Below are 24432 nucleotides of genomic sequence, written 5' to 3'. Positions count from 1 at the left end.
TCTCTGTGTTCCAGTTCAATTATTTAATCAGCAAATCCCTTCCCTCTACCTTATCCTTATCTTTATCTTAGTATATTATACCTTTAGTTTTTCATCTTTTATTATTTATTATTTTATTTTATTTAATTTTCATTATTATTAGTTATAATGTGGTGAAGGAATATGGAAAAATGGATGGTTCCAGGGGAGTTTTTAATGGCTGATGTTTTATTGTGCTTTAAATACTTTGTTCGGAGCCGCCCAGAGTGGCTCTGGGGCAACCCAGCCAGATGGGTGGCATATAAATAATGAAATCATTGATATTGTTATATTATTAAAATGAATGAAATAAGTAACAGGCCACGGGCACTGGAGGCTCCATTAATCAATCAGTCCATCAGTTATGCTTCCCTTCATCTGAGGATCCCCTTTTCTTTCTCTGTCTCCTTGCAGCATCCAGCGAGTTGCAGTCTGGATCCTGGAGAACTACTACCACGACTTCCCGGTCTACAACCCAGCCCTCCTCAACCTCCCAAAGTCTGTTCTCTCCAAGAAGATGTCTGGCTTCAAGGTGTACTCCCTTGGCGAGGGTGAGCGTTCCTGGCTCTCTGAATCATAAAACTGTAGACTTGGAAAGGGACCCTGAGGCTCGCTTAGTCCAACCCCCTGCAATGCAGGAGTATGCAGCTTTCCCATATGGGGATTGAACCTGCCACCTGGGCATTATCAGCACTGTGCTCTAACCAGCCGAGCAGTCTTGCAAATAGTCAGACCGTTGACCCACTCAGCCTGACAGTCTCTTTCCTAGGGCTCTAGCCTGTTCCCTTCAGTCTTCTGAATGGGAGGGCTGGGGTTTGAACCCAGCATCATAGGAGCCAACACACACACACACACACACGTTGATGGACATTGCCATTCAAATGGTGTGCCTGCATCATGTCATGTCATTTATTATGTGAGGTGGGGCTTACCTGTCCCCCCGCATATTTTATTCAAGTTGGTACCCCTGCTGAGCATGCAGTGGCTGCTCTTCCATTGAGTTCCCGCCCCCACCACCATCCTGTACAGGCTTGCCTCTTCACTGCTGTTTCCTCTCTCCTCTTTGGCCACGTTCACACCATACATTTAAAGCACTATGATACAACTTTCAACCGTCATGGCTTCCCCCAAAGAATCCTGGGAGCTGTAGTTTGTTAAGACTACTGGGAGTTGTTAGGAGTCTTCCACCCCCATTATTCTCCCCGAGTAAAATTTCTCAAAGTTTCCTGGGAAAAGAGGGGTTGATCGTTAAGCCACTCCGGGAATTGTAGGAGGGGAATTGGGATCTCCTAACAAACTCTCAGCGCTCTATGTGTGATTGCAAAAGGTGGTGGCCAGAATTTCAAGCCTTCTTGACCTCCCCTCTCTCTTCCCGTCCTCCAGAAAACACAACCAACAACTCAACAAGCCAGTCGCGGGCTGTCATTGCTGCAGCGGCCCGGCGGAGGGACAACAGCCACAACGAGTATTACTACGAGGAGGCTGAGCATGAGCGCAGGGTGCGCAAGAGACGTGCAAGGTATGCGCAAAAGAGGGGTGGCTGTGTGTTCCTGTTTGTCCCACAGCAGAGAAGAAACTGAGCTCGGCTTGCCAAGTCCTTAAGGTTGACATTATGCGCTGTAAACTCCTCGAGGCACAGTTGTGAAATCTATGGAAATTCTGGGAGTGCAGTGCTGACTTCCCTAGCAAACCTAAACTTGTTTCATCGGTTTAAAATGCATTCGTTTTATAATGGCTTGTGAAATTGTGCAGTTTTTGCACATTTATGAAATTCACACGGCAACCTTTCCTTCCTTCTGCAAACATTCTGATACATTTTGGTCCTTTGCCTTCCCTCCACTCCCTCCTCTCCCCTCGCTGTGGCTTTGAGAGGTGAGCATGCGAAGGGGTCTGCAGTCCATGGCTTACTATATCCCAGGGCCCCTCTTGTCCTGACAGGCTGGTGGTGGCTGTTGAGGAGGCCTTCACTCATATCAAACGGCTCCAGGAGGAGGACCAGAAAAACCCGCGGGAGATCATGGACCCGCGAGAGGCGGCGCAGGCCATCTTTGCCTCCATGGCCCGGGCCATGCAGAAGTACCTGAGGACCACGAAGCAGCAGCCGTACCACACGATGGAGAGCATCCTGCAGCACCTGGAGTTCTGCATCACACACGACATGACGCCTAAGGTAGCAAAGGGAGATCAGAGGGCCAGCCGAGATAAATGGCTGTCCTCTTAATGTTATATAGGATTCTTCTACAGAAACTGCATCGTATCCCACTAAATTATATGTGGGGCAGACCTACTGAAATTAATGGGCCCAAGAGAGTCATGCCCATTAATTTTAATGGCCCTTGATTAGGATTAATAATGGCATGCAACCTAGAATATTCGGGTGTTGGGTATGTGTCCAAGAGGGACGCGGGTGGCACTGTGGGAGCCCAGGACTTGCCGATCAGAAGGTTGGCGGTTTGAATCCTGTGATGCAGTGAGCTCCCATTGCTCTGTCCCAGCTCCTGCCAACGTAGCAGTTCAAAAGCACATCAAAGTGCAAGTAGATAAATAGATACCACTCCAGTGGGAAGGTAAACGGCGTTTCCGTGCGCTGCTCTGGTTCACCAGAAGCGGCTCAGTCATGCTGGCCACATGACCCGGAAGCTGTACACCGGCTCCCTCAGCCAATAAAGCGAGATGAGCACCGCAACCCCAGAGTCGGTCATGACTGGACCTATGGTCAGGGGTCTCTTTGCCTTTACCTATGTGTCCAAGAGTCACTGTTGTTGCTATGCCATTCTGGCATAGTTAAGTAGAGCTCTTCTGGATCATAACAAGGCTTGGACCTGGTCCGGTGTCCTGACAGCAGCAGCCCATCTCATAGTTGCATATCCCTATCAGCCAGCATTCGGAGATAGACTGCCTCTGAAGTTGAAGGTTCAAATTTAGCTCTTTAAAAAATGGCTTTTCTTCTGCTTAAATAATAATACTCAGCAATTTTCCAAAGTGCCCTTCAACACTGAGGAAACCCAGACCCTAGGCATTCAGGCTTTGAAGCCCAAGAGCAGAGGCAACCTCCCCCAACTTATGGGGCCTTCAAATGTCTGTTTGGACTATTTTCTCTCATCATCACTGGCTGTTGCTGGCTGGGACAGATGGCTTGGGGAAAGGCTGGGTTTATATTTTGATTTTTATTCTTTGTTAATTAATGTGGTAGCCACCTTTTGAAGTGCAGCAGAACGGTGGGATATAAATATTTTTAGTCATTCCAGGCTCTTGTGTATCTGTGCGGAACTTGACTTCAGGTGTCGGAGCTATAGAGGAGCCCAAAGCGCTTTGCCCTCATTCAGATGGCCTGCCTAACAGGGGTGCTGTCATGGGGTCAAGTCTCAGTGAGGGCAGTAGCTTCCTGCTTGCCCTAGCACTACCACCATTCAAATATATGGTAAAGGGTCAAGGAACAGGTTCCCAAATGCTTGTTTGGGCTATAAGTCTGAAAGTGCTAAAGATACCTGCTCCAGAGACTGTTGGGTTAAAAAAAAAAAAAACACACCAATGGCGCCCCCTAGCAGCATGAAGCATGATTGCACGTACTGTTAAAGTTGGCCTACGCGGCTTCTTGGTGACTGTCTCCCCAGCTTTTGCAGCCTGCAAACAAGCACTAAGCTCTTTCAAGCAGGATTTTAGTTTTTGCCATGTGTTAGGCAGTGCAGTTGAACTGGAGTTGGAGGGTGGGGGTTACATATTTCAACTTCAAGTAAAGCTTCATTCATTGGATACTGGATTGTAGGATATTGCCCTTACATTCAGAGCCAGATTACAGGTTCCTTGACATGATAGAAGTCTATTAATGACACAATGGAAGTTTGCAAAATTATGCAGGGCATATAAAGAGAGGACAAGGGAAACATATTTCTCCCCTCTCTTGAAACACTTGTGGACCCTCAGTGAAGCTGAAGATTTGGGACAGATAGTAGTATTAATCATAATTCTATTATTTATACCCTGCCCATCTGGCTGGGTTTCCCCAGCCGCCCTGGGCAGCTTCCAGCACATATAAAAACATAACGTCAAACGTTTTAAAAGTACTTCTTCATGGAGTTCACACTTAAACTGTGGAACTCTCTCCCACAGGAGGCAGTGATGACCACCAACTTTGATGGCTTTAAAAGAGGGTTGGACAAGATTCATGGAGGGAGAGGGCTATCGATGGCTATGAGCCATGATAGTTGGAGGCAGCAATGCTTCTGAATTCCGGTTCTTGGGAACCAGAGGAGGGGAGAGTGTTGTTGTGCTCGGATCTTGCTCGGGGGGCTTCTGTTTGGCCACTGGGATAACAGGATGCTGGACTCGACGGGCCATTGGCCGGATCCAGCTGGGCTCTTCCTCTGTTCTTAAAGACTTGTCCCTTCTCTCTTTCCTCCCGGCAGGCCTTCCTCGAGCGATACCTGACGGCTGGGCCCACCATCCAGTACCACAAGGACCGCTGGCTGGCTAAGCAGTGGACTCTCGTCAGCGAGGAGCCAGTGACCAACGGCTTGAAGGACGGTGTGGTCTTTGTCCTGAAGCGCCAGGACTTCAGTCTGGTGGTGAGCACGAAGAAGATCCCCTTCTTCAAGCTCTCGGAGGAGTTTGTGGACCCCAAGTCGCACAAGTTTGTGATGCGGCTTCAGTCAGAGACCTCCGTGTGAACTGAATCTGGGGTTTAGGGGCTTGGATGCCAGAGGAGCGATTTGCGACGGGGAGCAGCCCTGGTGCACAACACCTGCCTCGTAGGAATTTAGAGGAGATTTCCAAGCTCGGGGTTTGGAAAGAGGCATTTCCACCAAGTTTTCCTTCCTGGAGTTGGGAGTTTGCACCTAAGACCTTACATCTTCTGATGCCGCCATCGATGGACTTTTCTACACAATGCCAGTGGAGGGGTGGGGTGGGTGGATGTGCCCCCTTTTTCTCGTACCCCCTTTTTCATATTTTTTTGGTAGCAAAACTCCCAGGAGCCCAGAAGCTGTGCAAAAGTGGAAAAGATGGTATCTTCCCCACCCTCCCCCAACCCCTGGCCTGGTCCCGAGTGAAGTGATTGAAATTTATGGTGCCAAATTTTAAGGGCTAATTCCGTTCACTGTCTTCACCAGCATCTCCAAACACGGTTGTGGGTCTGAGGAACCTTCTTGAATGTTTGTTTGGTTTTTTTTTTAAAAAAAGAACACAAACCAACTCTAACCTCACAGTTCTGGCCTTGGAAATATCACCTGATGCTGTTGTAGTGGTTGCCGTCCATCTTCCCTCGTTCTCTATGCTTGCACAAGACTTTTGAGGAGTCCCACGAAAGCAAATGCCTGTGGATGGTAGGCTTGTGTGGCTGCTATTTTTTGTAATCTTCCATCATTCCGTGGCACATGCAAAAAACCCCCGCCAAACCCCAACCCAGCCAGCTCTCCCGAATTTTTGCAAGTCCGATCTAAAATCATCCTGTTTCGACTTCCTCTGGGCTCTTTCTCTGACTCAAGTTTTTAAACACACAAAGACACATTTTGGGGGGAGATGGGGTGAGGTTTTTAAAATGGTGACTTTTTTTTTTTAAAGATGCTGTTCTCTTTTAAAGGACATCCTGTGTGTTGTAAATAGTTGACTTCTCTAGGGTGACCCAAACTGTCTCCTGGCTGGGTCTTGTCTCCTTGACTCTTCCTGTGGTTTGACCCTTGGTTTGACTTGAAAGAAGGCTGTTACATTCTGTAGGACTTGGGTATAAGCTGAGAAACTGCCCCCCTCCCCTTTCTGGAGTGTGAGAGGCTTCTTCTTTTGCACAAGCCCCTTTGAAATGAACGGCAGCCCCCACGAGCGGGGGGGGGGCGCGTTCCTGTTCATTTTGACAAGGCTTCTGCAGGGAAACTGCCCAGCGTACCCTGCCACCTTTGAAAACCACAGCAAAATGCCGTGAATTTCAGAGTTCTGGAGCAACCTTGCTCCCTCCACATTGGGGTATTTTCCCCCAGATCCTCACTGTTACGTTTTTTTATTTTTTATTTTAAAAAAGCAGGTTCTCCCCTTATAACAGCTGCACTGAAGAAAATTCTCCAGTGTGAGAAATGGGCAATTTGTAGCTTTGCTCTTCAAGCAGGCCTGCTTTCTGTCTGTGTTGTGGGGTGGTTTGCCTCCATTCCACCTTGAACAGCTTTGGTGGAGAGACAGAACATCTTGGTGAAGCTGTTATCTTATCATCCCAGAAAGGAGCCCCCTCCTCCCCTGTTAGTTTCCCCATACAACCATCCACCCTGCCTTGAGCTTTCATGCATCTCCGCCAGCCGCCTCAATGCCTTTTGGGAAATCCAAGAACAAAGATGTTGATTGGCTCCCCCCCCCCCACGAGAGCCTAATGAGGTCACAGTGGGCCGTAACTCCCATTGTCCTCTTTGTGCTTTAAATGTTTATTGTTCTGTCTGGCTATTTCTTCTGGAAGAAATTCCTCCCCCCCCCCCATCCCACCTTTGCTACAAGGAATATACCTCAGGAGTTTTTCTGCCGAGGTTCTTTCCATAGCTGCGCTGCAGTTTCAACTTACCTAGGGTTGTTTTTTTAAAATAAAATTAATTATTATTAAAAGTAGGTGTCGGGTTGCTCTCAGACTAATTGCAGTGTGAGAGCCGCTCAAGCCTTCTCTCTTTGTGGGTGGTTCTTCTTGGGGGGGGGTTTGGTAAGGATGTTGGGGTGAGAAATCTCAAATGGCATCTTCTGCCAGGCTCCTCCCCTCCAGCCATTTTAGACTACAACTCCCATCAGCCTCAGCCCATGCAGTTATGCTAGTTGTGGATGATGGGTGTTGTAGTCCAAAACAACTGGAGGGCCACAGCCTGGCTAGGGCTGTCAGATTGTATCACTGTGATGTTTAAATTTTATTTCACTGTGATTTTTTTTTTATTGTTTCATTTTTATATATATATTTGGAGCACGATCCAGCCAGAAGGTGAAGCACTTTCTCAATTATAATTCCCTTTGATTACAGCATCTCTCCTGTTGAAACCAATGTGCAACGCTATGGCTGGATTCTGCCTTTTTAAATTTTAATTATTAAAAGAGGACTTTGAAAAGATGTTTCCTTAAGTTGGATCTGTTTCATGTGGGGCCAGGGGGTGAGGGGAGTAAGCATTCTAGAACCTTCTTTCCCTGCTGTGGAATTCCACATGACGAAACAGGAGACTTCCTGATAGAGGCTGCTTAGGACCTCTTCGGCACATCTTGGTTTAAAGGGCACATCTGAAAATGTGAAGTGCAAACGTGATCTGTTGCCTACAGTCGCAACCGGGGGGGGGGGGGGCTTTGCTGGGGCCAGCTGTAGCTCGCTGCCCATTGGGAAGCCCAGCCTTGCTGGTTGTGAAATGGCCTTCAGAAACCTGAAAATGGGGCCTTACCTGAATCAGTGGGACATTTTCCCCCCTCCCATGTTGTACTGGTGAAGATTTGCCCCTCTTTTCTCTGCAGATGGTGCCTCTGGTTGCGCCATCTCCTGCCCCTTTTTTGGCCTTCATTTTTCTACCTATGATATCTGCTTCACTTCCGCCATAAACCTGCTTTAAACTAATGGCAACATCTCCCCCCCCCCAACCATGGCTTAGCCTATGATACATGCAGATCTCCTTGATCTGGCACTGGTGGGTGCTAACACTACCAGAGCAGCCAAAAGGTGACCCGAGAGCCACATAGCAGCCTCTTGGACCCCAACTGCAGCCTTTATCAATCTGATGCCCTTCAGATGGTTTGGACTGGGGCTGATGGGAGTTGTAGTCCTAAACATTTGGCAGGCACTAGATTGGTCAAGTCTGGTGGGTTCTCTGTAGCCTCTGGCTGGGTTGGGTCCTGCACCTGTTTAATGAGTTTGGGAAGTCTTAGTTTACTCTTAGAGCAGTGGTTACCAAACTTGGGTCTCCATCTCCCACCATCCCTAACTAGCAAGACCAGTGGTCAGGGATGATGGGAACTGTAGTCTATCAACAGCTGAAGGCCCAAGTTTGGGAAACACTGTCTTAGAGGAAGCAAGTGCTGGTTCTGTATGTACATGTGTGCAGGTGAGCCCATTTCTTAAGAGGCTTCAGGCATGTTATGTAGTGATCCATTTGTGTAGTAATAATTCTCTTGTCATGGGTGATGTGCTTTCTCTGGCCTGTGGCTGGTCGCATCCTCCTAGGGATGGTTGCCGCTTCGTGGCAAAAGCTCAAAGCGAGCTGCTGAAAGTCACAAAATGCTCACAAGCCCAGGCAAGCACCAAGTTTGTGGCAACACATCTTTGGTGTTTCTCTTCCACTAAGGTGGAGAGTTCTTGCACATACGGTGGTCTTTCCTCTCCTCTTTGTTTACCTAGTTGAGAACATTTAATTTAGGCTTTCCAACCTGGTGCTCCCTTGCTGGTTTGGCCTGCCATTCCTGTCACTCCCAGGCTGCCGTTCTGCGGTCCTGCTCACATTGCACAGCTGTGATGGCTAGGGCTGATGGGAATTGTAGTCCAGAGCAGCTGGCCGAGCTGGGGAAAGCGGATTTAACCTGTCCCTGCTTGTATCTCTGATCTTGGCCTTCCAGGTGTGACTTCACTGCCATTTCACATTGTCACAGACAAAACCCTTCCTGCTTGATCGCAAGTAGTGGTTTGGCAAGAGGACATAGTTTCAGTGGCAGAAATACCACCCATTCCCCCTCTCGTATTGAAAATGTAAAATAGAAACTTCTTTCCCCCTGCCTCAAACACACACTGAATTTAGGAAAATACTTTTTTGTTTCTTTTTTAAAGACAGAGTTGGAAAAACCTTGTGCATGCGTGTAGAAAATTGTAAAATGTAAAATTGTTTTTTAATATATAAAATTTTGTTTTTACAGTTTGCAGTGGTACTAAGCATTATTGCAATGTTAGTAAGGTTTTTTTTCATAAATCTAGGAAGTAAAACTGTACATTTTTTAAAAAAAATAAAATAAACACCTTTTGGAACTTTTGAAATTCCTTTTTCCCCACCCCCTCTTTCCAATATTTACAGGAGAGGTGTGAGTTTGAAATGTGTTTCTGGCTCAGCCGAAGTCCCCTTTGCAAGTTAAATGTGGAAACTCCAATCTGACCCCTGATAAATATCAAGGACTGTTCAGAGTGGATGATAACTGCAGCACCGCAAATCAACTTTCACAGATAAGAGGCTGGCAGGTGATAACCTGCCTAGAGACATCCAAAGAGTTTAGTTGTGGAACTGGCATTTCAGGTTCCCCATTCACAACACATACTGGTGTCTCTGATTGATTCGTTCATCATTAAAATCACTGTGATAGAAATGGGGTTCTGAGTGGGCCTGAATCTTAGGTAGCAAGTGGCTGGGAGTGGAAGTCTCCTTTGCCATTTTGCCCTTGTTTGATTTGGTTACAGCTGTTCCTACTGCTTCTTAAAATCCACAACAGCAAACTATGACTCTTTCCCCCAAGCCACAGGCTGCTCTGAATGCTTCTGCTGACTGCTCTTGTTGCCGTCACTCAGGGCAAAATGCAGCACATTAATGGCTTAATTAAATGCCATTATGGGCAGAGTGCATCTCTCTGGGATGAGGTGGTGGAGCAGGAAAGCAATTGACTGGAAGGTCGCTTCACTGAGCACAGTGGCTGCGCTGCAATTGCTGCTGTCAGAGTACGCTGTTCAGTCCGCTGTCTCTTTGCTATCTGAGACAGAATGCTGGGTGAATTCCCTTTTTTTAAAAAAGGGATGTTTTATTTTATAAAATGGATATACTGCTTGCTTGCAAAAAAAAAGAAAGAAAAAACGACAAACCTCAAAGTGGTTTAAAAGAGGAAGAAAACAAAATTATCAGTGAAAACAACTACATAAAACAGTCAAGTACTAATTAAAAACAAATTGAAGCTCATTTAAACGTTCTATGTACAGTGGTACCTCGGGTTACATACGCTTCAGGGGTTACATACACTTCAGGTTACAGACTCCATTAACCCAGAAATAGTACCTCGGGTTAAGAACTTTGCTTCAGGATGAGAACAGAAATTGAGCTCCAGAGGCATGGCGGCAGCAGGAGGCCCCATTAGCTAAAGTGGTGCTTCAGGTTAAGAACAGTTTCAGGTTAAGAACGGACCTCCAGAACGAATTAAGTACTTAACCCGAGGTACCACTGTATCTGGGTTGGCTTGTCTAAACAAAGGTGTGTTTTGCAAGCGCTGAAAAGAACACAGTAAAAGGATCTGCCTGATGTCAATAGGCAGGGAGTTCCAAAGTTTAGGATTCCTATAACAAAATCAACATCTTATAAATGTGTAATGGGTATTCCTAGGCACCCGTATCATTTCCCGTTCCACAGATTAAAGTAGTCAAATGTGCATATGGTAAGGTGATCTCACAGGTAAAACTGGTCTCAAGTGTTAGCATTTGGCTCTCTCCTCTTCCAGCAGTTGAAGCCAAGCACAAGAGTACGGTACATCAATCTTTGCTGACCTGGAGCCCTGAAGATAGTCTGGACTCCCAACTCCTGTCTGCCCTAGCTGTTAATACAAACTGGCCATCATGCCCGGGAGTTCTGGGAGTCTAAAACATCTTGGAGGGCTGACGAAGGCTGCGCACTGAAAATGTGGCAATTGAGGGTGTTGTGCACTGCATACTAATAGTGTGCAAACCAGTCCTACTCTGCCCTGTGCTCTGAAAGATGAGTGCTCAATTGTGGGGTTTTTGCCTAATACTTAACAGGGGTGTTTTGCCCCGCAGAAAGGAATTAATTTTCAGCTAAATAAACTGTAATTTTGGTGATAATATCAGCAATAAAGGGTTTATAATACAAAACCCAAAAGCACGAGGGGAGGAGTTGAAAAAGAAAAGAGCTCTCATCCATGCTGGCAGATTTACTGAAGCTGGAAAAAAGATATCCCCAGAGGAATTTAGGATCAGCCTTAAAAGGCTGTTGTCAAAGTAGTCTTTTTATCTATTGCTTATCACACGAAACAATGGAAATTCAATTAATTCCTGCTTCTACACATCTTTACACCCTCCAGTGACTGCTTACAATAGCTTGATTGCAATTGCAAGGATCTCCGAGCAGCCTTGAATGCCATGTTACTGAACTCACTGGTTTGCTTGCTCTGCAAGAGCATGTCTCATACAGATTTTTTTTAAATCCAAGAGGGCTTCTATTCTGTTGGCTAAATATTTGAAGAACCTTAAGAGGAGCCTTGCTGGATCTGGTCAATGGCCCATCTAGGCCAGCAGCCTGTTCTCCCAGGGGCCAGCCACACGCCTCTGGGAAGCTTTGCAAGCAGGACATGAGCACAAGAACACTCCTGTGGTTTCCTGCAACTGGGATTCAGAGGCATACTGTGCCCTGAAGGCTGGTTTGGCGGTTGTTTCTGATGCCTAGGACTACACCAGCCCTGCGCTCAGCAAGTGGGAGAGGGGGCCCTACACGAGGATGAATTTTGAAATCCCACATGTACATCTATATGCATACAGAACCCCTTCTCAAGTGTGCCAGATGTGGCCAGTGGGGGGCTGGCTACCAGGTGCAGTGGGAGTTGGGGCTGGCTGCAAATTCCTCACAAATAGTTTTAAGGTGTTTATGGGATTTATGGATTAACTGAACCCCACTTAGCTGCAGCTCATAGTGAACATGTGGAATCTCAAGCTCATATATATGCATTTATGTACATGTCAGTTGCACAGGGGGGAAAAAATCTTTATATTGACATCAATGTTTGGACACTCTTATACAAACTTTACTATTATCGTTTAGGTCCGACCTATGCACTTAGGTTGGGTAGAAGTGGTAGAGGGAGATGTTTAGTTTGTCCCCCTTCTCACTTCCATATGCAACTCAAAAGGACAAGTTTTTGCAAATATCAACACAATAAGAAAAATATCACCAAACATACATGTACAGAGGGGCACCGTCCCATCCCTAATTCTTATTACCAAAGTGTATCATAGAATCAGAGTTGGAAGGGACCCTGAGAATCATCTATCCCTGCAAAGCAGGATTTAATACAGTGGTACCTTGGTTCTCGAACTTAATCCGGTTCAGAAGTCCATTCGACTCCCGAAATGATCAAAAACCAAGTTGGGGCTTCAGTTGGCGCAGGTGCCCCGGAAACAATAGCCAACAGCCACACTAGACGTTCAGCTTCTGAAGAACGTTCAAAAACTGGAACACTTCTGGGTTTTTGGAGTTCGGGAGCCAATTTGTTCGTTAACTAAGCCATTCGAGAACCAAGGTTCCACTGTATTTAAATTTTTATTTTAATATTGCCACCCCAGTGATGTTGTTACACTTGCATTTGTTTAGTTTGTGTTCGTGTATAATAAAAATGCAACAATAAAAAAGAAACACCGGCTGTCTGCAGACCTAACTGCCAGGTAAGAGAGTACAATCATCGAGACCAATGACAACTCCCACGAGCCAACCTTTTCTGAGCCAAGGCAAAAGCAGGGCTGCGTCTCCTCAGGAAGAAGTGGAGAAGGTGTGCTAGAATGAAGAAGAATATTCAGTAGCTGGGGGAAATAAATTAGTGTTTTTGTCCCTGAAGAAAGAGCACTTGTTGAAAAATGTGGGCACATTGGCTAGTTTATAAATATCTGGCTTTTTTAAAAAAGATCATTCAAAAATTCAATAAATGCTTCCTCTTGCACTCATGGATTGACCCCTCAATCGTGTGTGTGTGATCTCATGCGGGGCTCCAATCCTACTTTAAGCCAAACACATGCCATAATTAAAATCAATAGTATGAATTGAAGCAACTGCTTCAAGGCTCCCATATGTTGGTAAAATGCGTTGGAAAGAAGAGCTTTTCAGCTGCCCTGTATAAAAGGAACTTGGATGGGCCTCCTGGGTTAGGGAAGTCCACATTTTGCCTGAGCATCTGGCTGGTGGCCCTGTGCGCTTGAAGCCTCTTCGTTATCATTTATAGTTGGTATTTTCACCATTTCCAGAGGCTCCTCGGGAATTGGCTTGAAGGCCTGTGGGGGGAGGAGAACAAAGGAATGCAAAAGCAGAAACAATAAAATTCCCCTTCCTAGAAACATGGGAGGCACTTGTGGCTATGTTGGAACACAAATGGTCCGTAAATATATAATTATGGATTTGAACCACTTCTTGAGGCAGTCTTGCTTGAAAACTGGAACAGAAGGGTTTTGAAAATGAACAAACACCCCTCGTGTCGTTACTCCTTTTCTACATGGCTCTTTTTCACAAAGTGCTAGGATGCCTTCCTACCATATTTTGAAAAGAAGCAGTGGTTGGGTCCCTCCTTGCCAGGGGGTAATATCAAGCCAAATTACCTCAGGATTCAGCTGCGTGGCCTCCTCTGCAGTAGGAAAGTCGGAATCTGCAAATCAAAATTTAAAGATTGACAATTATCTACAGCAGCTGTGGGTAAGTTTTGGCCTTCCAGGTGTCACTGAACTACAACTCCCACCAGCCCCAGCAAGTATGGCCAAGGGCATGGGATGATGGGAGCTGTAGTTCAGTGGCACTTGAAAGCCCAAAGCTTCCCCACACCTGATCTGCAGTCAACCCTCAGCTCTGAGCATCTCCCATCTCCAGTGATGGGATATAAATACTGGCTGCCTTTGGAGCCTGTTGTCAAGGTTGTTGAGGTAATGTAGGCAGAACAAATTTCAAGGTGCTCTGTAGAGGCTTAGCAATGTAATAAAACATGGCTCTACTGGACTTGTTAAAAAAGCTCTGCATGGATATTTTCATACCTGATGATTCAATGATAGATACTGTCCTGCTATGGCTTCCTATGGAGAGAGAGAGAGAGAGAGAGAGTGTATATTCATTTAGTAATACTGAGAATAAATCTTGTGTGTGTGCACAGCAGTATTTTCTGCACAGGGAAGATGAAGTGCAAGATCTAAAAATAGACTGTATCTATTTTTAAATCCTTGAAGAATTTAAGAGAATCAATTTAGTTATTCACCTGCCAGAAAGTTTCATAGCGCGGTGGGCAGGATATTCCTTGACTGATCACGCCAAGGCATTGTGAATTTGCAAAGAAGGATGAACTCTCTGACCCTGGGAGGCGCAGCACAGCATATCTGTCAACCTGATGCCCACCAGATGTTTTTGCTGGCAACTGTTGGCTTCACCCAGTGTGGTTCTTGTGCTAGTTGGGACTAATGGAAGTTGTAGTGTGGAGGAAGCAGAGTTGTGGCACACGCTCATGTCCACCCACCAGGGGGCTCTGTAACTCAAAGGCTCTCCTTCTACCTCCACCCTTCCTAAGGATGGTCATTTTGGCCACAATCACACCAAGAATTCTGGGAGCTGAAATTTGATAAGGGCAATAAGAGTTGTTAGGTAAAGGGACCCCTGACCACTGGGTCCAGTTGTGACCGACTCTGGGTTTGCGGCGCTCATCTCGCTTTGTTGGCCGAGGGAGCCAGCGTACAGCTTCCGGGTCATGTGGCCAGCATGACTAAGCCGCTTCTGGTGAACCAGAGCAGCTCACAGAAACACCATTTACCTTCCCGCTGGAGCGGTACCTATTTATCTACTTGCACTTTGATGTGCTTTGAACTGCTAGGTTGGCAGGAGCAGGGACCGAGCAATAGGAGCGCACCCCGTCGCGGGGATTCAAACCACCAACCTTCTGATCGGCAAGTCCTAGGCTCTGTGGCCTAGGCCCACAGCACCACCCACGTCGTGGACTTAAGGCAGAGCCTTCGGGGCATCAAAGGGGGCTCCGCAGCTATAAGCTAGAATTGAAGATGAGCGGTGGAGGGGGGGGCACCAAATTTTTGTGTTGCACAGGGTGTTGCTGAAATTTGAGAAAACTCTGAGAATTGCAGCTCTGGGAGGAAAATGAGGGGCCCTCCTAACGACTCTCAGGGCCCTTAACAAACAAATTGACAGGAAGTCATGAAGTTTCTTTCCTGAGCAAATGAAGCGAAAGTCTCACCTCTTCCTCTCTTCCTTCTGTACATGAGGAACAGGATCAGCAACAGGACCAGAACGAGCAAAAGTGGAACTAAGTACTTAACATACAAGAATGTCGGTGCTCCTTGATCAAGAGTTGAAGGATCTGGAGTAACAGATGGAGTGAATAAGAGTGAATTTCAGATTACCATATTTTTTGCTCCATAACACTCACTTTTTTCCTCCTAGAAAGTAAGGGGAAATGTCTGTGCGTGTTATGGAGCGAATGCCTACAGCAAAGCGGGAGAAGAGCCACTGAGTGGAGAGAAGAGAGGGACAGAGAGCCTGGTTACAAAGCACGGATCCACATGGATCGTCAGGATTTTTGCACTGGGTCACCCCAAATTCACCATCAGATCACATAGCATGTCCATGGCTACAGCTTGCACCAAAAAAATCACGCACCCACTGTTGCCTGGGGCCGCAGTGGTGCAAAAATGTGGTTAGAAAGCATGGATCCACATGGATACTCAGGATTTTTGCATTGGGCTACCCCAAACTCACCGTCAGATCACATGTCTGTGGCCACAGCATGAACCACAAAAATCATACATCCACTGTTTCGTTTAGAATATTTTTTTTCTTGTTTTCCTCCTCTAAAAACTATGTGCGTGTTATGGTCGGGTGTGTGTTATAGAGCGAAAAATACGGTACATATGGCAACCAAAATTTGCTGGGTGTTTGACTTCAGAAGTTTGACTTCCGAGGTGCATTCGAAAACAGAAGCATTTACTTCTGGCTTTATGGTGTTTGGGTTCCAAATGGTTTGTTGACGGAGACATTCGACAACCAAGGCTCCACTGTAATGGCAAATTCTGGTTGCACATTTATCGGGAGGCAGAAGAAGCCCTTCCCACAGAGGAAGGCTGGCTGGCTGGCTGGCTGGATGGAAGGAAGAGACTGCTTAACCTCGTCCCTGCTGGTCATTTCCCAGCTCAGAATCGCCCTCCCCAATCCGCTTTTTCATCCACAGATGAAATACATGAGGAAGCTACAGAAATCCAGAATTGTCGCCTCCTCATTGGGAAGGGCCATTTTGAGCTGGAAAAGAAGCAGTGCGAAAGCAGTCTCTATACTTTCTGGTAGCCTGAGCTTGTCTAGGATAATTTTAGGATTTTTAAAATACCACCCCGCTATCCAGAAACAAAATATGGGTTTGTGTTTTGGGGCAAGTGGGGTAGGGTTTTGAGGTGCCTGATGTCACTCAGGTGTGAACATTCCATGACATCATGCCCACTAAGCCAATAGTAAGAGATGCAGGGAAGAGTGGCATTTCCTGTAGCCAGGCAGGATATAACCACTAACAGTCAGATTTTAAGTTTCTTGGGAATAGACTGCCGCCCCCACCCCACCCCCACTTTACAACACAGTGTTGATGTGGGCTTCTGTGCTTCTCCCTTGTGGAAATTCAATATGGCAGCTTGCCTCACCATGGCAGTGATCTCTCAGGGAAACGGTGCTGGAGTTTTGACTCTGCTTGTTGCGCACAGTGCAGGTGTAATCCCAGGTTTGATCTGGGGGCTTCTGAGTGATGTGTAGAGATGGCTCCTCAGAGAGAACCGTCCCCATTTCAGAAGTCGACCAGGCGTAAGTCACGTCCTCTCCTTCCACTCCAGTTCCCACACAGTTCAAGGTGACATTGCAGGTCCCATTCACTGAGTGGATGGTGATGACTGGCTTCAGCAGCCTTCCTTCGGGAGAGAAAATTAAGGAGATTCAGTCACTTTATCTGCTGGACAAAATCATATGAGCTGTTTTTGAATAACGAATCCATTTCATACTTGGGGCATTGTGGTAAAACTGATATGCTGGAGCAGACCAAATGTCAACATAGGACAGTGGGCAGACTTCATGAAATCCTCTAAACAGCCCATGCCCAATGTATGCTTGGGGCACTGTGGTAAAACTGATATGATGTGCGGGGTATAAATAATAAATTATTGTTATTATGCCCTCAGCACCTGGTAGGCAGGGATATACTGCTTCCGAAAATGGAGGTTCTGTTTAGCTATAATGCCTAATATTTAGTGACTGATAAGACTCTCCTGTATGATGAGATAGATTATTAGCTTTGTGCTCATCAACCTATAGGCCACATTCACATCATACATTTAAAACACTATGGTAAAGGTAAAGGGACCCCTGACTGTTAGGTCCAGTCACAAACGACTCTGGGGTTTTGGTGCTCATCTCACTTTACTGGCTGAGGGAGCCAGCATACAGCTTGCAGGTCATGTGGCCAGCATAACTAAGCCGCTTCTGGCGAACCAGAGCAGCGCACGGAAACACCGTTTACCTTCCCGCCAGAGCGGTACACCTATTTCTCTACTTGCACTCTGATGTGCTTTCGAACTGCTATGGTACCACTCTATAAACAGTCAGAGCTTCCCCCAAATAATTATGGCAAGTGTTGTTAAGGGCACTGACAGTTGTTAGGAGGCCCCTATAAACCTCTTGGAGTGACAGTTCCCCCAAGTTCCCTGTGAAGAGGGATTTACTGTGAAACCACTCTGCGAATTGTAGCTCTTGGAGGGGAATCAGGGGTCTCCAACACACACATCTGGCACTTACTGCCTTGATATTCTGTTTCGCTCTTTACAGTAGGGTCAGGCAGCGTAGTGATGATACCCAAGACTCCCTTGGAGGGGTCTGTTCTATTATAAGTTGGCCACAACGTGAAGGACTCGTTTTGTTGCTGTGTCGTGTTGACAAACTCAGCTTGGAGATGTTTTGTTTGGCCATCTTTGGAGGGATGTTCTGATTCCTCTACTTGTTGAGCTAGATTAAGAAAGGAAGGAATGTTAACGATGGGGATGTCTCGAATATGCCTTCTGATGAAGCAGAATGTTTGATTGTTCGTTTGTTTCATAAAATTAGAACATTGCTTGATTGCAAACAGAACCAAAACTCTCAGAGTGGTTTACAACAATAATAAAACAAATAAAATTATCAGAAAAAACTGTCCAAAACAACAATGTCCAAAACACAGAAAAACCAGCAATAAACTAAAAACAGATTTGATGATGATGATGATGATGATGATAATAATAATAATAATAATAATAATAATAATAAATTATTCATACCCCCACCCCACTCTGGGCGGCTTCCAATAAAATATCAAAAATACATTAAAAGATTAGTCATTAAAAACCTCCCTAAACAGTTCCCTAAAAGTCAGGTAGTTGTTTATTTCCTTGACATCTGATGGGAGGGCATTCCACAGGGTGGGCGCCACTACCGAGAAGGCCCTCTGCCTGGTTCCCTGTAACCTCACATCTCACAGTGAAGGAACCGCCAGAAGGCCCTTGGAGCTGGACCTAAGTGTTTGGGCTGAACGATGGGGGTGGAGACACTCCTTCAGGTATACTGGTCCAAAGGCATTCAAGGTCAGCACAAACACTTTGAATTGTGCTTGGAAACGTACTGGGAGCCAATGTAGGTCTTTCAGGACCGGTGTTATATGGTCTTGGTGGCCACTCCCAGTCTCCAGTCTAGCTGCCGCAGACTGGATTAATTGTAGTTTCTGGATTAATTGTGGGGCTACCTTCAAAGGTAGCCCCACACAGAGCACATTGCAGTAGTCCAAGCAGGAGATAACTAGAGCATGCACCACTCTGGTGAGACAGTCTGCGAGGAGGTAGGGTCTCAGCCTGCGTACCAGATGGAGCTGATAAACAGCTGCCCTGTGCCTCCATTGACAGCTGTGAGTCCCAAATGACTCCCAGGCTGCACACCTGGTCCTTCAAGGGCACAGTTGCCCCATTCAGAACCAGGGAGTCCCCCACACCTGCTCGCCCCCTGTCCCCCGAAAATAGTACTTCTGTCTTGTCAGGATTCAACCTCAATCTGTCAGCCACCATCCATCCTCCAACCGCCTCCAGACACTCACACAGGACCTTCACTGGTTTCGATTTGAAAGAGAGGTAGAGCTGGGTACCAGCTGCATATTGATGAACACCCAGCCCAACCCCCCTGATGATCTCTCCCAGCGGCTTCATGTAGATGTTAAAAAGCATGGGGGAGAAGATGGAACCCTGAGGCACCCACAAGTGAGAGCCCAGGGGTCTGAACACTCATCCTCCAACACCACTCTCTGAACACGGCCCAGGAGGAAGGAACGGAACCACTGTATAGCAGTGCCCCCAGCTCCCAGCAAAGCAGATGTTTATTTTTCTGTTGCAACAGAGTTCCCTCCTGAGGTAGGAGAGACCCCGAACAACAGTGCGCAAGCTTTTGAAATTGCCCACCCTGTACCCCAAGACCACCCCCCAAAACATCATACATACAGCACAGATGGAGGTGGTCTCCAGCAGAAATTTAAGTGTTGCTTCTCTCCTGTCTGCCAGGATACCTGATAATGCCTTATCTGATTGCCTTTTCTGGGTAGCCTGGCCATTCCTTTGAGATGGTAAATACTTTTGGTCCTGAATCTCTTACACATATTGATCCTTTGCCCAGCTTAACATATACTTGCCAGACTGTATTTGCAGAGAGAGTGAGCTCCAACAGTCCAAAGATAATTGGAAAACTTTTCCCATTTCCTTCCTCCTTGCAGAGAAATATTTGAGGTCAAGTTGGAAGAGTCAAAATGGCTTCAGGATTGCACTCCTGTACTATTTCAGACATGTGGTTTATGAACATTTATTCCACGTTTGAGATCTTAGAATTCTTATAACTGGATCCATAACAACACACAGCATTCCCAAGACACATTTGGGCAGCGCCCCATATGTTAAACTTCAGCCATGTTTTGAAAGCTGAGAATATGGGAGAGTTTCCATCTGAGTTTATACCAGTGGTAGAAACCAGTCAATCCACCAACCAAACGGCTGGCCGATCATTAAACAAAGTACAAAATATAAAGTAACACAACCTCGGGAGAACCAAATATTAATTATTAAACTTGACAAGCTAGACACTAATAGTCATAGCAGATCTGAGACTTGTGACAACGTCTAGATATGTTACTGCCTGTTTGGTAATAGATTAATTAGAGTCCTCAAGGAAGATGATCAAAAGGTTCTCTACGGATCGACCATACTGGATGTGCAGCAAAAATTCTCCTCACCACATGGAGGGATGATACTATCCACTTCAGCTATCCCAAAATGAGGGAGCTGGTTGGCAGTTTGGCCATCTGCATGGGCTGAGTAGGGATCTAACAAGGGGACTGCCTCCCCCCGCCAGAGATGCCAGTTTGCCCCCAAGATTGAGGGGGCTGGGCGCACGTTGTGTGCATGAGAATCCACCCACATCACACATCATGCACATGTTACCTCATGTGCATTGCGTGTGTGCAAAGTGCCTGTGATTCTGGAGGAGCTGGACATTGGAGCTGCAACACTCAATGTGTGTTGTGTGCAGGACTGCCTCAAGACTGGGGTCCCCCTTAAAACAAATATTGAGGGGGCCAAGGTGCCTTTGACCCCCTAGAGTTAGCTTGCCGGCCCCCCTCTTTTTCAGGCAAGGAAGACCATCCCTCTCTGGCTGCCCATCCTTGTACAATTCAAGGGGATGAAGCGACCATTTTCCTAAAGCAACAGTCCCTGCAAAAGTGGGATGGCAAGATCTTTCTCCTGGGTATCCAAGTGGGCAGGATCTCTTTGGTACCCAATTCTCTTTTGTTACAAGAACGCAAGTCAGCTATTTCTGAAAACAATGAGTGCTGGGGAGCCCCTGGAACATTAGCTGTGTGAATATTCTCACCTCAATTAAAACTATCTTAATGCAAGGAGGTGGGATTGGCGGGGATTTGCAGAGCGAAAGCTGGCAGCTTTGCCAGCTGGCTCATTAACTTCTCTTTAATGTTCCTGCTTTGAGCAGCACCCCTGGGATCCTGAGGCCACTTGGGGGCCCACATTTCCGTACTTGGAGGGCAACTCTTGTTCTTTGCAAAGCCTCGCCTCTTCCCCATATGCAAAGCAGAGATAACCCAGTACTCCTAAGAGGGCTGCACGGAGAACATGCAGCTTTCTAAAGCTTCTTTGTTTGAAATTTGTTTGAAATTTCCCTGGAACAAATCGACACACAGAGACCTAAAAGCAGGACATTGTCCTCAGCACTAATACTACAGCAGCAGCGGTCCATTGACCCCATTGCTCTTGAAAAGTTCTTGAGAAGTTCGGATTTGAAAAAAGGAAAAACCAGCAGATTTCTACACATTAGGGTTTGAATGAAGATATGTTTGCAAGTTTGTGAGCCGTATAAGGGTGTTAGAAGATGGCTGGATCAGACCCATCTAGTCCGGCATCCTGTTCTCACAATGGCCTTCCAAATGCCTCTACTGGGAGGTCTGCAAGCAGGATCCGAGCACAAGACCCCTTTCTTCTCCCCACTTGCAAATTTCTAGCAAGTGCTTGTTAAGTGTGTGGGGAAGGGGGTATGGCGATCACACCGGGTCCCCGGACATTTGATGGTCTATTGATCCCTGTGCCACCACTATGATCACTTCCCTGCTGCCACCAACCCGTCGGGTACACACGGAGTCCAGACAGTTGTTAACATTAAAACAAATAATCAAGTTTATTTTATAAGCATGAACAAGTTTATGGTTTCAGTTAATTTTTCTTGTCAGTTTCTTATCCTTAGTTTCTATTCCAGCCTATACCTTCCTAATAACTGTTAATTGATTATCCCAACTGTCTATCTGACTCCTCCTATCAGTTTCTCTCACTCTCTCACATCAAAACTTGACCAACCCACAGAATTATCCTCCCTCTTCCTTCTCCAACTCCTAACCAACTTTCCAACAACTCCAACTCTAACTCTAACTCCTCCCCTTGGGTTCCCACTGGCCAATCACTTCACACTCATTTAACCCTTTCCTTATGACCCACCTAGGAGGGCAAACGCCACAGGGGGTCATACTGGAAAACTGGAAATTCGAAGGCAGCTCCCATTTGGCTCCATCTGCATGTCATGAACCAGCGACAGAGCAGCAATGTGGCTTTGGGTTGCTTCCTTTATTCTTGCACCGATCTCCTCCGGCCTGCATGCCTGGGCTTCTTGCAGTTCGTTGCCGTTACAAAACAGAAGTCCCACAAAACCACAAACGTTTTTGTTTGGGATTGTTTGCTATCTCATTCCAGCCAGGCATATGGAAGAGGCTGAAGAGGGCATGTTGAAAAACCATCATCTTCAGTCTTCGGGCAGAGCCACACCTTACATTTAAAGCACGACCAGTGTTTAAAGCACATGGCGTCCACCAAAGAACGTTGGGAACTGTAGATTGCCAGGAATTATAGTTCTGCGAGAAGAGAAAATACAGTTCCCATAATTGTTTGGTGGAAGGCATGTGCTTTAGATGTGCATTGTTAAATGTGCATTAAATGTAGCCCTATTTTACCCCCTCCTTTCTTAAATTGTAGCTTATAGCATGAAATGGAATGTAATTTAAAACAAACAAACAAACAAAAAAAACAACCAACCCCAAGCAGCAGGTTTTCCAGAGGAATCTCTGGCCTGAGCAGTGGACAATCAAATCAAAACTAGACACACCACATGGCATTTTAAAGGAAAGGAGAGAAAACGTGCAATATTTGAAATATCAGGTTGTGAAGCTGAGTGCTTTTTATACCTTATTTCATTTTTAAGGTGCAAATCTTTAAAAGACAAACAATTAAATTTGCAAGCAGATTCCAGCTGGGAAATTTTGAAAGAATTACCCCCTTCTGCTCAAAGTGATTTTGGTGTTTAATCAACCACTCCCACATGAACAGCTACACATAAAGCACTTTGCACTCTCTCAGATGGCTACTTGCTCTGGGAATCCGAGTTAGGTTTGCACAACTAAAGTGGACTCTGTTGCAACAAATCCGCTTTTGTGGGAACCCAAAGCAACTTTAACCAGAAGTGTTGCCATCCAGCTCCCATAAGTGGGAGTTGTCTCTTCCATTCTGGTGCAACTTAAAAGAATAATAATAAAAAAATCTGTGCTTGTAGTTGTAACAACCTTAGGTAAACCACTTTGTGAGGTCTGCCTGAAAAGCACCATATAAACATTGTAAGTAAATAATAGGACATATAATCTCTGTGTATGCAAGTGAGGAAGGATGCTCAGATACATAACCTCCCCACCAACCCCAGAATGAGTGCTCATGAGAAAGCAGGCCTTTTTTATCCTTCATTGCAAGCAAATCAGGTGATTTGCCCAGTGAACAGGTCATCACACTGCCCGCCTGTCCCATGACTGTGTTTTCTGGACCTTCTGATTGGACAGCTCCCTCCCTTTGAGAGTCAGTGAACCCAAAGATCCTCCATTGCCTCCACTTCCCTCCACAGCTGCCTCCACTTCCCCTCTGATGTGTGGGTGTTGAACCACTGCGCAGCGTATTTCCCAGGATTCTTTGGGGGAAGTGGTATAAGACCCCAAAGTGCTGATCCATGATAGAAGTCCTCCTGCCGGTCAGATGTTCTTAAACCACCACGACTGTCCCTGTCTCTTCCTGTTCTGCAGCTGAGTGTGGAGACAGAGCTCAGCCAGATAAAAGAATTGAGCTGGTTGCCTTTTGGAAAGCACATGTCCTACAATCCTGTGAAGTTTCTGACTTCGGAACTCACCTGTCAGGGGAAATAGCAGCACAATCCAAAGCCATCCTCCATGGGTCTGCATTGGAGTCTGTTTTCTGTGGCTGATTCGAGAGCAAAACCTTGTGAACAATTTAGAAAGCAGCAGGTTCCTCCTTTTCTATCTCCGCTTCCTCTTAACTAGAGAGTTAAAAGAAGAAATGCTGTAGAAATACTACAGATGATGAAGGCAGGCCAGGGATTCGCAGGGTGTGGACATTTGTTTTCTTGAACTTTTTTAAAAAACAATGCACACGCCAAAAACAGCCTTCAGGAAGTTTCAGTGGCCATGTAAACACACGAAGCTGCTAATGGGTAATGAGTCAAATAATCACTCCCTCTGTATTGAGAGCCAGTGTGGTGTGATGGTTAGAGTGTCGGACTAGGACTTGGGAGACCAGGGTTCAAATCCCCCACTCCACCACGAAGTTGGGAAGCCAGTCACTGCCTCCCAGCCTTACCTACCTTATAGGGTTGCTGTAGGGATTAAATGAGGAGAGACCTTTCTGTGCCACCTTGAGTTCCTTGGATGAAAGAAGGTAGGCTATAAATTCAATCCATTATTCTACAAGTGATTAATGGGTTGAATTCCTTGTTGTTTATGTTAGGATATTTCCGTTCCACCTTAAAAGGGAGCAGGCTTTGAGTCACAGAGTCTGCGTATTTCCTGTTTTCACAGGATGTTTCTGTTGTGTCTTTGTTTTCGTCTCTCTCTCTGCCGGAGACACTGAAGCAGGCAGTCATGTTTTCTCTTTGTTCTGACCAACGCTGAATAAACTTGTAAATAATGCTCTCCTGAGTGCATCTTTCGCTGTGTGCTTTATCTGCTGATAGAGCGTGCACGGCTCTGGAATGTGGCAAGCTATTTCTGGAGCTCGCTAATTGCTGATACTGCGTGTCTACGGGAGATCAATGGACGCCCGGAGACGACGTGGAGTCA

At 46.2% G+C, this 24432-nt stretch overlaps 2 protein-coding genes across 6 annotated transcripts in view; one reads left to right on the top strand and one right to left on the bottom strand.

Annotated features, from left to right (window-relative positions):
• The window catches only part of VANGL2 (VANGL planar cell polarity protein 2), a 43821-nt gene extending 34847 nt beyond the window's left edge, over window positions 1-8974 (top strand). For 3 of the 5 annotated variants that reach the window (XM_083417373.1, XM_083417374.1, XM_083417375.1), the window contains 4 exons: window positions 433-569; window positions 1402-1537; window positions 1957-2188; window positions 4425-8974. In XM_083417373.1, coding sequence (XP_083273499.1) covers window positions 433-569; window positions 1402-1537; window positions 1957-2188; window positions 4425-4685 — 766 coding nt within the window. In that variant the 3' untranslated portion in view covers window positions 4686-8974. The remainder of the gene's footprint in view (window positions 1-432; window positions 570-1401; window positions 1538-1956; window positions 2189-4424) is intronic. The other 2 variants (XR_014505922.1, XR_014505923.1) reach the window with 1 other exon arrangement.
• Window positions 8975-9146: 172 nt separating this feature from the next.
• Window positions 9147-23634, bottom strand: LOC310666497 (uncharacterized protein). Its single transcript, XM_083417421.1, has 8 exons — window positions 23487-23634; window positions 17496-17702; window positions 16355-16615; window positions 14908-15030; window positions 13709-13747; window positions 13283-13329; window positions 10135-12961; window positions 9147-9888 (listed from the first exon to the last, which is right to left on the bottom strand). Exons 1-7 carry the CDS (start codon window positions 23536-23538, stop codon window positions 12836-12838), a joined length of 855 nt encoding a protein of 284 aa, XP_083273547.1. The 5' UTR covers window positions 23539-23634; the 3' UTR covers window positions 9147-9888; window positions 10135-12835.
• Window positions 23635-24432: the final 798 nt, after the last annotated feature.

Source organism: Podarcis tiliguerta (assembly GCF_965153285.1).
Source record: "Podarcis tiliguerta genome assembly, chromosome: 16".
NCBI classification, from domain to species: Eukaryota; Metazoa; Chordata; class Lepidosauria; order Squamata; family Lacertidae; genus Podarcis; species Podarcis tiliguerta.
Note: the sequence above shows the minus strand (reverse complement) of the source record. Positions and strands in the feature narration are given on the sequence as shown.